This window comes from Alexandromys fortis, unplaced genomic scaffold (assembly GCF_014885135.2).
Source record: "Alexandromys fortis isolate MF-2015 unplaced genomic scaffold, M_Fortis_MF-2015_v1.1 scaffold_67, whole genome shotgun sequence".
In the NCBI taxonomy this organism is placed as follows: domain Eukaryota; kingdom Metazoa; phylum Chordata; class Mammalia; order Rodentia; family Cricetidae; genus Alexandromys; species Alexandromys fortis.
This window is the reverse complement of record NW_026067945.1, coordinates 1,214,826-1,228,144: the sequence shown is the minus strand read 5'-3', so window position 1 is coordinate 1,228,144 and position 13,319 is coordinate 1,214,826. Positions and strand designations below refer to the sequence as shown.

General features: G+C 36.9%; 1 protein-coding gene across 7 annotated transcripts in view; it reads left to right on the top strand.

Annotated features, from left to right (window-relative positions):
* Window positions 1-13,319, top strand: part of Tjp1 (tight junction protein 1) — a 240,389-nt gene that overhangs the window by 180,693 nt on the left and 46,377 nt on the right. For all 7 annotated transcript variants that reach the window (XM_050149120.1, XM_050149118.1, XM_050149117.1 and 4 more), the window contains 3 exons: window positions 1,507-1,563; window positions 10,007-10,131; window positions 11,083-11,185. In XM_050149120.1, the coding sequence (XP_050005077.1) occupies window positions 1,507-1,563; window positions 10,007-10,131; window positions 11,083-11,185 (285 nt within the window). The remainder of the gene's footprint in view (window positions 1-1,506; window positions 1,564-10,006; window positions 10,132-11,082; window positions 11,186-13,319) is intronic.

Here is a 13,319-nt window from a genome sequence, read left to right as displayed (position 1 = left end):
CAGTTTAGAGCTTTGCAAGCAGTTCTCATTGTTAATGTCAGCTGAGATCGCACAGACTGGCAGTTACTGCAGACGGTTTATTATGTGTGTTTTAGTGGAACTGTTGGTGTTTAATCATCCACTATCACTGTCACTGATTCACATCGATAGAGGAGAGTTTAGGAGGGTTTTTGTTGTTGGTGGTGGTTGTGTGTGTTTAAAATATCTGGTCAGTTTTTGTCTAAAACAAAACAGCTTTGTGTCCAGGGGAGTATCATTAAAAGAAAGTTTTGCTGCTCATGGCTGGAAGATTGAAACAAAAGCTGGTAAGTTTGGCAGTTCTTATCTATGGGAGTGAACAGAGAGCTCCTTTCTCTTTCCTCCCTTATTCACTTGGGAGGAAAGTCAATCTAGTTGCTTTGAATTTAGGGAAGCAGGCTTTCTTTATAGGGGTTCATTTTCTAAGGTGGCATTAATCTTCAATTAAAATTGCTGTGGGAAAAGAGAAATGGTCCCCTGGCACCTTGATGCACGGAGTCTTGTGATGCTACTGATACCCATGTAACAGAAACAAATCTCACTTGTAGAAGATGCATTTATTGTAATAGCTGATGAGGGATGTTCTGAGAAGCCATGCATAGCACTCTCCCCTTTCACCTAACATTTTGATAATTCTGAAAAATCTATTTTAGAAATAAATGCATATTAGTCAGTTCAGTTTATTAAAAAGTAGCGCTAAGAGAGACTGTTTTACTTTAAACCACCAAAAGCAATTAGCCCAATTCAAAAGAAATTTGCTTTTCAATTTTTAATGTGCATTTTTTTAGATCACTGATTTTCTGCTCCATGGGAGACAAAACTCAGCTACTCTGTGATCTGCCCAGAATCTACTGAAACTTGGATTGATCCTTATGGTTCTCGGGGGTGAGGGACTGTTTTGTAGATGCGTGTTTGTGATATGTGTAACATGAAAACCTTCTGTATGGCTGTAAATGAACTTAGAGGAAGTGAGTCTGATATATAACTGAAACAGGATGGAGGAGTATTGCTTGTGGCTTTAAAACAATGTATCAAATGTTCTTAATCTGTTTTCCTGGAACATGTGTTTATAAATACCAGGTTCAGAGGGATTTTGCTTTCTCTTGCTTTATCCAACACAAAGAATGCTCTTAAATGTCCACTTAGATATTTTAAAACTGTTGTTTTATTCTAACCTGTCTGCTGTTAAGCATAAGGTTGCTGATTTAGCTAGCTCAAACTTGCTTTCTGCTTGCAGTAAATGTAGAGCGGCATCTGTCCAAACTTAAAACAAAGGAAGTTCCTGAGTCTGCTTTTCTATCTCTTAAAGCAAAAACAAACAACCCTTTCATAGTTATTAAGTGTTTTCCAGAATATTTTTAATATTAACAGTTTGAGTTTTGGTATTTTATTGTGCTAAGTTGTTTTCAGAATGCTTTTTTTAAAACTTTATTAAAAACTTTTTTATTTTTGAAAAAGTAAATGCTTTGTTTTCTTTTCCTTTATCAGAGCACAGCAATGGAGGAAACAGCTATATGGGAACAGCACACAGTGACGCTTCACAGGGTGAGTTTCTGCTGCAGTGAATAATCTGTGTTATAATTCAGGATACTGGCAGCTTTGAAAACAATAGAGGAAAGCCAGATGTCAGGAAGCCAAAAGAAAGGGGAAATTTTTTCTATATTCTTTTGTTTAAAATTAGATTTGTAATAAATTCTTCATTTAGGTCAGAAGTGAGCATGATTACTTTTTCACATATCCTTTGGTTATTTCTTGTATATTTGCTATTTTTAACTCCAATTTTAAGTGTTTTGTTGTTTAGAATTTTAAATGAAAATATAAAATATATGTTTATTTATTTATTTATTTGGTTTTTTTGAGACAGGGTTTCTCTGTGGCTTTGGAGCCTGTCCTGGAACTAGCTCTTGTAGACCAGGATGGTCAAGGCCATCTTAAAAGGTTGCCTGTGTGTGTGTGGGGGGGGGGGGCGGCAGTCTTGAAAGGTAACTTCATTTGAAGTATGTACAACCTAAACATTTGCAGATGGCCCAGAAAAAATTATTGGTAAACACAGTAGAAATAAGAGCTTTGAAATCAGGCTGGGCTGCGTTTTAATTTTACTTGTACTTTTCTTCTGCTTTAGAAATGGGGAGTGACCCAATCTGTCTTGTAAAACCTTGGTGTTTGCATGTTTAAAATGAGGCTGGGAGCTGGAGACATGCTTCAGTAGGAAATAGTGCCTGCTTTTCAAAAGGACTCAATTTTAGTTCCTGAAACCAATGTTAGGTTTCTCACACCTGTGTCTGTAACTCTATCTCTAAAGGATCCCGTATTCTCCTCTGGTCTCTGCAGGTATACACAGACAGACAGACAGACAGGCAGACAGACAGACAAACAGAAGACAGACAGACACACACTCAAAACAAAACAAAAACCAAGCAAGCTTAAAAATTAGCTGGGCATAGTGCCACACATTTTAATCTCAGCACTAGGGAGGCAGAGGCAGGTGTATCTCTAAGTTCCAGCCTGTTCTAGATAGCAGATTCTAGGATGGCCAGGGCTACATACCTTATCTCAAAAAAATAAAAATGAAATAAAAATAAGATAAGGCTAATTGCACCAATTCATGTTTTGTTTAAATATGTCTTCCAAAATTCACTCCTTTTCTCTTTGAGCAGAGCTACTGATGACTTTCCTGCTTAGAGAATGTTTAAATTTGTGTCACCTGCCTTACCCTGACAGACTACTCCTGAGAAGTTGACAAATTGGGTGGGGAAGTCATGTTCCTGCTCACTACTGTCGCTGACTGTCTCGGGAGTATGGGAATCTGTGCTTAGTGATAAGGCGTCAGTTAGTTTTCAAATGAAGTCTCACTAAATGAAGAAATCATTTTAATAATATGTATCTTTAATTCATAAAGCTGAAATATAGCTTTCTGTTGTTTGAATTGTGCTTAATAGGCTGCATGTTTAAATCAGATGTATGATACATAAAATAATTTTATATCTCTTGTTTTCCATTTGGTTGGGATATAAAGGCTTGGTAGTATTCTAAGTATTAGATTTTTTTTCCTAATACCTTTATCATTTTTGTTGGTATAATTTATATAACAGTAAATATGCTCACATAGTATACATTTCTGAGTTTTGACATAGTCACAAAACCAGTATCACAGTAAAAAGGCAGAGTGACTCCATTATTAGTCCCCTCTATAATCAACTCTGTCCCTTTACTCTTGGCCTTGAGCCACTGGTTGTCTTAAAATTTGACCTTTTTTGGAATGTCATATAAATGGATTTATGGAACAAGTAGTCTTTTGAAACTTACTTTGTTTGCTTAGATTAATGCATTTGAAACTTCTATAATCTTGCTTGTGTTTGGTATCTTATTCCTGCTTATTACTAAATTCCACCCCATTGTTTGATAGTTTACTCATCTATAACTGATGGTATGTTTAGGTTGTTTGCAGTTTTTGTTATTATGAATAAATCTGCTTTAGGATGCAGAGTTTTGTATGGACATAACTATTTTCTCGGGTAAATAGTTAGAAATGGAATGGCGGTTGTTTTATGCTAGCTGTTTAATTTTATAGGAAGTTACCAGACTTAATAATTCTGTCTCACTAGCATTGGATGAGAGTCACTCAGCCATCTCATCAACTCTTGATACTGTCAGTTTTAACAACTGTGTTTAGCCATTCTAATAGTTGATAGAGCTATTATCATTGTAGCTTTTTTAGTTAGTGTTTCTCTGTAGATTAATGCTAAGCACCTTGTAGTGATCAGTTTTTACTACCAAGTTAGTGCATTTGTAGTCATCTAGGAGACAAACTGAGGCATGTCTGTGAAGATGTTTCTAAACAGGTTTCATTGAGGAGGGAAGACCCACACTGAATATGGGTAGTATCATTCCTGGGCTCCTGGGACTTGGTCTCCCCACTTTCAGACTGAACAGACTGACCTTACACCCCCACTACCATGCTGTCCCTACCATGCTAGACTGTATTTTTCTACCATGAACTAGAATAATCCACTCCTCTCCTCTCAAGCTGATTCTTGTCAGATATGTTGCCACAGTGATGGATAACTAATGCTTCATTCTCCATTCCTCCCTAAGTCCCCCAGTGATCCTGGGAATGGAGCCTAGGACCCATATAGCAGGAAACTGTGATCACATGGCCTGTCCTATTGAATGCATTTTGATGTGCTTGTCACCCAGATTTTTTTTTTTTTTTGATTGAGTGTCATTGTACTTAGCTTTCTAGTTCTGTGATAAACGCCGTGACCAAAATCAGCTTGGAAAGGAAAGAGTTTATTTATTTGCCTTACATGTCCTGACCACAGTTCATCACTGAGGGAAGTCAGGGCTAGAGCTCAAGGCAGGAGCCCAGAGCCAGGGACTGAAACAGAGGCCATGGAGAAGAAAGTGCTGCTTACTGGCTTGCTCAGCTGCTTTTTTATACAGTCCAGGTCAGACCTCCCCAGAGCTGGGCCCTCCCATAGTCAATCAGTAATCAAGAGAATGCCCTACAGTCTCGCCTACAGGCCGTTCGGATGTAGGCATCTTTTCAGTTGAGGTTCCACTTCCCAGAGGAACTTTTGTCAAGTTGACAAATAGCTGGCACAGATGTGTTAAGATCTTTTCCCATCCAGTTGCTGTTTGTTTTTTTTTTTAAGTTGTTGCATGTGCATAACAAAAAAAATTGTCATCTGTTGAAATTCACCTTCAGTGTTTTAGTTGGGGCACTTGCTTTTTAGTTGTGGTAGGAGTTTGAATATTTTGAATATTTACCTATATCAAATATATCTTGAAACTATTTTTCTGTCAAGAAACGTGGATTGCCATTTCATTTAATTCTAGTCTTTTGCACACAGAAGTTGGAGATTTAAGAGTTCTTTATATATTCTGGATACAGAGTCATCAAGTATTGTTTTATATATCCACCCCCACCTGTGATTGTTCTCTGCCTTCTTGCCAGCACTTTTGTTGCCATCAATCATGTCTTTTGGTTTTGAATCTCAGAAATCTTTTGTCAACCCTGAAGTAAAAGGCTTTCTATGTTTACCTTCTTCTAGACATTGTATTGTGTTAAATTTTGTATATGATAAAAGAAATAAGAGGTTTTTCTTCATATGGATGTCTTAATATTTTAAGCAACCATTTTGTTGAAAAATTGCATTTTCTATAGTTTCCTTTATACATTTAGCAAAAATGAATTGACCATGTATGTATGCATCCATACTTTTCATTCCCTAGTCTTTTTTATTGATCTCTCCTTTGATTGCTATAGATTTTAATTTTTATAGGATCAAACTCTGGCTCTCATGCATGTCAGGGGCCTTCTTGACTAGCCACACCACTTCGTCTTTACATTAACTATAAAGAAGTGAGTAACTAGGCAAAGGATGCTCTACTGATTGTCAGTTTCACCATTACAAGTACTCAATTTTGCAAGGTCACTGTTAAGATTATTTGGCTATGTTTACAAATACATATGCCTGTATGTGTGTGTAAAAACAAAGAAGAGGTCATGGACTTGAGAGGGATGGGAGAGTCACGGGAGGAGTTGCAGGAGGAAGAGAGAAGAATAGAAATGATATAAAAGCAGTACTCATGTATGAGAATCTCTAAAAAGCTTAAATATTTCAATTAAAATGAAAGTGCCTAAATATGGAAAAATATACACAAAATGTTAGTTGTGCAAATTCAGTTACTGGTTTTGTAGGAAGCTAGATTTTATAGGACATGGGAAGTTTAAAAAATTTTTAAAATGTGAATAATAAAAGGTTAAGATAGCTAACTATTCATTGAAATGTTTATTTCATTATAAATTATATAATTAAAAACCAAACTATGGGTCTGCAAATCAGAAATTGTCAAGCTAATTGCTATCTCTAACATTTTTACATTTTAACTCAGAAAATCTATAAATTTTAGTAATTTTAATTTTCTAAGTTAATTTTCTTTTTTTTTTAAATATTTATTTATTATGTATACAATATTCTGTCTGTGTGCATGTCTGCAGCCAGAAGAAGGCACCATACCTCTTTACAGGTGGTTGTGAGCCACCATGTGGTTGCCGGGAATTGAACTCAGAACCTTTGGAAGAGCAGGCAATGCTCTTAACCACTGAGCCATCTCTCCAGCCCCCTAAGTTAATTTTCTAAATCTCACTTAATTCTTTACTAAAAATGCCCTGTTTAATCAAGTAAAAACTTGTGAATTTAACACAGTAAAGTTGCAGGATATAAAATCAATATTTAAAAAACCAGCAGCCTGACTGGACAATGGTGGCAAGTGGATCTCTGTGAGTTCAAAGCCAGCCTGGTCTATAAAGTGAGTTCCAGGAGAACTAGGATGGTTACACAGAGAAACCCTGTCTCGAAAAATCAAAAAAGAAACAAAACAAACAAAAAAAAAAACCCCATACATATCAGCTTTTCTTTATATTATCAGTCCAGTCTCTGAGAAAGAAGTTAGAAAAACTGTTCCACTCAAATATCCACAACCCCCACTTAAGTATTTAGGAATATATCTAACCAAGGAAATGGAAGATGTCTACAGGGAAAATTTCATAGTATGGAAAAGGAAATCACAGAAGATTCTAGTTGATGGAGAAATGGTCTGTTCTTAGAATTAATATTATGAAAATAATAGTAAAATTATTAAATAGTACCCAAATTAATTTATAGAATATTGTAATATTTGTCAAAATTCCCATGTCACAGGCTTAGAAAAAATAACACAATAGTTCATATGTAACCACAGATATCACAGAAGTGAGAATGATGCTAGGAGTATTACAGTACATGGCGTCATACTATACCAGACAGCTGCAGTGACAAAGAGCCTGATACTGGCGTAAAAACAGACAGAAAGATTAATGGAATAAAACAGAACCCAGAAGTAAAACAGCAAAAATGTGGCCACTTAATTTTTGACAAAGGAGGCAATAAAAAGACAGCTTATTCAACAAATGTTATTGGTAAAACTGAGATTCTACCCACAGAAGAATGAAATTAGATTTGTATCTTCCTGTACAAAAATTAATTCAAAATAGATAAAAAATTAAAACCCCAAACACTAAAAGTTTGAGAAGAAAACACAGGTGATTCATTTCAAGATGTTGGAATAAGGAAGAAGAACAGCACAGGACTAACTCCATGTGTCAGCAGATGGGACTGCATACTACTAAAGCTTCTGTGCAGAAAGGGAGCAGCCCACAGGATGGAAAAAGATTTATTGTGCATGTGAGATCAGTAATGGTTCACAAAGCCTCTCCTAAGAGATCAGCAACACTGTCCAATTACCCTAGAGTACAATCCACATATGGGTTAAAAGAATTTAATTTTTATATTAAAAATGGCTGAAAAATTTTATAACATCCTATTTAACTCAGCATTCTCAATACCATTTAAACATGTAATTCGTATTTTAAAACCATTTCCTTGTCTTTGTGCTGTTAGAAAATGTGCGCACATTTTACAGTTTGAACATATTTCGGACAAGACCAAGCACATTTAAAGACTTGGAGTCACAGAAAGACCATCACACTTTTAGATACCATCTATAGTTTAAGGTGCTATACCTTAACTACATTGAAGGGGGTTGGATTCTGTGATGTATGTACTTCTTCCATCATAACATCCCACTTTATTTTCAGAATCACTTCCTTAGAAATTGCATGTCTTTTAATACTACTTTGAGAAATAAAGTGAATGCTCAAAATGAATTCGGCATTTCTGTTTTCGTGGTCAATTATTATGGTAATATTTTAGAGGGTGAAATTACTTAAGGAAACTAGGAGGGAATCTTTAGGCAAGCTGCTGAGTCTTTTATATAAGAAAACAATTGAATAAGAGAAAAACTTGGGATGAGAGTGCCAGTACAGTGCAGGGGCTTGTGGGTCTTTATTAGGGGTTCCAGTAGAGCTATTTAGTCATGCATAAAGTGATGAGCTTGCCCTTCCACGTGCAAAATTAGCTTCTGATGAATCAGGCCCAAGTGTCACTAGAATCATAGAACCTCAGGAAGAAAATATAAGAATAAATGCTGATTTTAGATTAGGAAATACTTTATTGTGTGTTGTCAGAAGCCCAAAACAAAGAGAAAACAATTCAAATTGGGCCTAGTCAAAATTGGAAATGTTGGTATTTGAAGGACACCATCAAGAAAGTGAGACGAGAGAATAAGAGAACAAATGATATATTAATAAGGACTTTATTTGAAGTCTGTTCCCTGCACTTCTACAACTCAGTAATACAAAGACATAACTCAGATGGGAAATGAGGAAAAGGTCTGTCATTTTCTCAGAGATACGTAAAAGTAAGTAAGCACATGAAGAGATGCTCAGCATCAGTAGTCAGCGAAGACCCGTCGTGACTGCTAGTGTGGCTAGAAGAGAGACAGTAGAAAGTTCGACAAGAATGGAAAAGATTGGCACTTTCATACATTGTTGATATTAATGTAAAATGAAGCTGCCATTATAGAATACAATTTAGGAATGCCTCAGAAGTTAGTCATATAGCTACCATATGACCCAACTATTGCACTTTTAGAATTAGACCTAAAAGAAATGAAATAAGATATCCACTCAATAAGTAACATGTGAACATTCACAGCAACCTTATTTATAATGGCCAGAAGTAAAAACACAAATACCCAATATGGAACTTGATAAGGACAGTTGTTATAATTATTATAAAGACAGCCTTGTCCCCACATAAATATAACTCCATAAAGACATATGCCATGGAAGCCAAATTGATATATTGGGAAACCCATTGTAATTGCAGATTCATTAATAGTTATGGAGTTATTTTTATCATTTAAATAACTTTCTATTTGTGTGTATATGCATACATGTGACAGATGCCAATACCAGGAGTCCATGTGGATAGTCTGTCCTAATTCTTAACCAAAACTCACTGGACAGTTTTTATGAAATTCAAGTAATCAACTCAAACAGTGATTTCTTGTTTTCTTTCTTTAAAGACAAAGCCTCTATTTCTCAGGCTGCTTTGAATTTACCAAGGTGACATTGAACTTCTGATTCACCTACCTCCACCTCCCAATTACTGGGCTCACATACATGTACAGCTATACCTGGTTCAAACAAAAAGTTTTAAAATCAAGTAGTCTAATATAGCACAGTCCAAGGGCACACAAATTTGATTCCTAAGTGCTGAAAAATGATGGTAAAGTGTTTGTTTTCCATGTTGAGATATATATCTGTAAGAACAGAAAGTTTTATGTAGAGTAAAAATACTTTTACAGGTATTGTTATTGCCTGGGCACAGTGGCATCTACAGTTCAAAGTGCACATGTTTGTTTAGAAGCAAGGCTGAGGTGCAGTCCTGACACATAAGAATATTTGGATTTTTTTTTCTGTATTGAGCCATTGAGTTGCTGTCATGGAAATTTTAGTTCTTTCAGAAGTTTAGATCTTATATTTATTTAGTTAAAATATAAAGAAAAAATGACTGATAAAAACTGGAGTGCCTTTTCTATTACATGCAGTGTATGTGGGACATTAGTGCGTTATTTGTGAAGAGATTTCCTTCCGGAATTTTTCGAACAATTGAAGGAAGTTGAAATACCTAATACTTGATTTTTAAGGCAACTGTGTGAAATGACAGATGGTGAATGTATGGGTTAAGTCTGTTGTTTCTGAACCACGTGTCTGTTCATGATGATCACACTGAGCACTGCCTGTCCCTTCAGGACTCTGTCGATAATCAAATATCACTCAGAGTCTTACTTTTCAGAATTTTAAAATTACTTTAGTGCTTATGGAATACTTATGCAGTTGACATTTTTAATATTGTCATATCTGGTATATAATTTATTGGAACATGAATTCTCGTAGAATGGACTGATGATTGTAATATATAACCATGCAAGTGACTATAAATCATAGATGCCATAAGATTATAATTTAGTTATATGTGCTATAATGAGCAATTTTGTTGCCCTTAATAGAACTATTTTACTGCAATTACTATTTTAGGCTCCTGGCTTTGGATTTGGAATTGCAATATCTGGTGGAAGAGATAATCCTCATTTTCAGAGTGGGGAAACCTCCATAGTGATTTCAGATGTGCTAAAGGGAGGGCCAGCGGAAGGACAGCTACAGTAAGTGTGTGCGGGTTTGTTCTTTAATTCATTAATCCAGATCTCCCTTCCCTACCTCCCTCCTCCCCTCTCTCCTCCTCTTCCCCTCTGCATGGGTCCTATTCCCCATCATAGATCTGATTTGTTAATGATTTAGAACCTTTACATCCAACTTGTGCTTACTTAATATTTTTCCTTAAGTGGATGCACACTTCTTGAGAAATCTTTGCTAGTGGTGTAAGTGGACAGCTAAGCATTACTTACTCTAAATGGAGAAGAGAGTGAAAGCACACTGGTCATAGTTTAGGTGGGCGCCTCTCACATGAAGTCTTCCCTTTCTGTATGCTAAGGAAATAAGTACAATACAGGTAATAACAAGGGTAGGAGGGAAAAATCCAGACTATAACCAGGAGTCCGAGATGTTTAAAAGGAGAAAGACTTAGTATTTAATGATAGTGTCTGCTCGCTGGGTGACTTAGTTTCATCAGTGCTCTAACTCAGCTGCAGTTACCTTTTATTTGTTGTAGTGCCTGCTGTTCAGGCTTTTGGGGAAACACTGTGCTGCTACATCAGAAGAAAAAAACTGATGCGGGGGCTAGAGAGATGGCTCAGTGGTTAAGAGCATTGCCTGCTCTTCCAAAGGTCCTGAGTTCAATTCCCAGCAACCACATGGTGGCTCACAACCATCTGTAATGGGGTCTGGTGCCCTCTTCTGGCCTGTAGGCATACACACAGACAGAATATTGTATACATAATAAATAAATAAATATTTAAAAAAAAAACCTGATGCCCTGTGGTTACTTATATGCTAAATGCTCTTATGAAAGGCCTGCCAGTAAAATTTGATGCTGTTTTTATCATTGCTTTAAAGACAAGCACATTAATTAACCTGTCATTCAGAGAAGACTTTAGTAAGGTCTTACATGGTTTTCTTTAACATGTTTTTCTGGTGTTCTTCCCACTCCCCTTTAGGGAAAATGACCGAGTTGCGATGGTTAATGGCGTTTCAATGGACAATGTTGAACATGCTTTTGCTGTTCAGCAGCTAAGGAAAAGTGGGAAAAATGCAAAAATTGTGAGTATCTATTATGTTGAATAGTAGTAGAACTATCAACTACTCGTGATACTTGTTTGGTATTTGAATCTCCCCTACTCCCACCCCCCACTTTTTTTTTTTTTCAAACAGGGTCTCTCTGTGTAGTTCTGGCTGTTTTGGCACTCTATGGAGACCAGACTGGTCTCAGATACACAGAGATCCTTCTGTCCTCGCCTCCCAAGTGATGGAATTAAGGTGTTGCACACCCAGCTACTTCCTGTCCCTTAAGAAATAAAAAGTTAGTTCCAAAGTTAGTTGTTGACGGGTATGAGTGCTCCTGCATCTTCTGTACTATGTATTTAAGTTCAGATGGACATTTTCTTTTCATTTATAAAGGGAGAGGAGGCTGCAGTCTTCTGTGGCTTAATGCTATTATCTCTTTTATGTACTTATGTCAGTCAGTCTGGATCTTGGCAAGTATTGAGAAAGTCTGTGTAGCCCTCCTTCCTGGAATGAGCTTTGTGGGAAAGCTTTACCTTCTTCTTTTGAACCTACATCATTACCACCTCATTTAAGTGTACTTATTGAGGAGAGAGAAAAAGCCAGGCTTATCTATGAAGAATTGTTCAAGGTGCAGTTCACATTACTGTCTTCAAGCCAGAGTCTGCGATTGCAGGATGCACTAGCATGCTCAGTTTATACAGTACAAGGTATGACTTCTAGTACAACTCACTGGAGATTGAAGTAGGATGAAACCAGCGTGTGTGGGGGTGTTAAGGAGCTCTCCTTTCTTTCTTAATAGCACACTGCTTGTCTTTCCCACATGCTAGCTTGTTTTGCTACTTGTCCTCCAACTTCAAACAGATGCATTCTGGTTAATCTGGGAAGTACGAAGTAGCAGTGTTTAGTGTCGACTCAGCCTTAGAAGAAATTTAGCCACAAAAGAAATAGAACATAATTCGGAAGGGAATAGCAAGACAAGCTTATTAGGCACTTATCAGGCAGATTTGAGGTAAATTGCGAGAGATGAAAGCTCTAAGTCACACAGGATGGTGACTGATGAGGAGACCTCTTGGAAGTGCGTATTGATAAGAACAAGCCCAAATAGCAAGGTTTTTTTCATAGACAGAATGGTCCACTTAATCTCTGAGAGCACAAGAAAGAAGCATCAGATAAGCAAGACACATTGAAGGGCTTTAGAAGAGGGGAGTAAAGGAACACTGACTCCCTAGAGAACGCCGAGGAACTGAGGCCTTCGTGAGTGATTGAAAGAAGCCTGTGTTAGGCAGTTTCAAGTAGAGGGACACGATGCAGATGAAAGGATTGCTGGGCACCACCCAGACTTCCGCCAGTAGAATGAGTTTATAGATGGCCTAATCAATAAAAAATTTATTATGTCAAAATACATTTGGTGCTTATCATGGCAGATGAGGGGCAGAAACCAGTAGAACGTCATTTAAATGTGGCTGCAAGTGAATTGTGAGAGGATTGGTGACGAGAAAACAGAAGAGGATTGAGCAATCAGAAACAACCGGAGGTGCCAAAAGAAGACATGTGTTCCCCAAGAAGACATGCAGTGTACCAGTGTCAGGGAACCAAGTGGCTTCAAGGATTAAGAAGTGCATATTCAGAAGATGCACATAGATCTTGAACTTAGAAACAAAGAAATGAGCAGTCAGGGAACACTGAGAAGGAATGCCAGAATGAACTTGCGCTCAGGTAGAGACGGAAGGCAGTTTGTATTGGGAAAGTATGCCGAGCTAATGAGCGCCTGCGGAGTAAGTTGTTATTAGTTTTTGACAAATGTATCCTTCAGCAGTCTGGCAGGACAACTATAGACTTTGATAAGGATGCACTATCAAAAATTAAGTTAGGTGAGTTTGTTGTGGTTTTGGCTACAAAGTGTCCATAAGGTATACTTAGAGTATAGTTCTATCCTTCATTCCACAGTTCCCTGTAAGCTTGTGATTCTTATCACCTAGAAAATGTTTACAAATTCTGGAAGGATTTCGTAAATTTATTATTCCTAATCTGTTGCTTAGCCTTATCTATTAAGAGAATAGAGAGCAGCCATTGTGGAAATGGATTGGTGTGATTACTATATTATCTCCTTTGTATTTAAGTTAGTTAATGTAGGTCAAGAGAATTGTGTGTTTCTTTCTCTTATGAATGG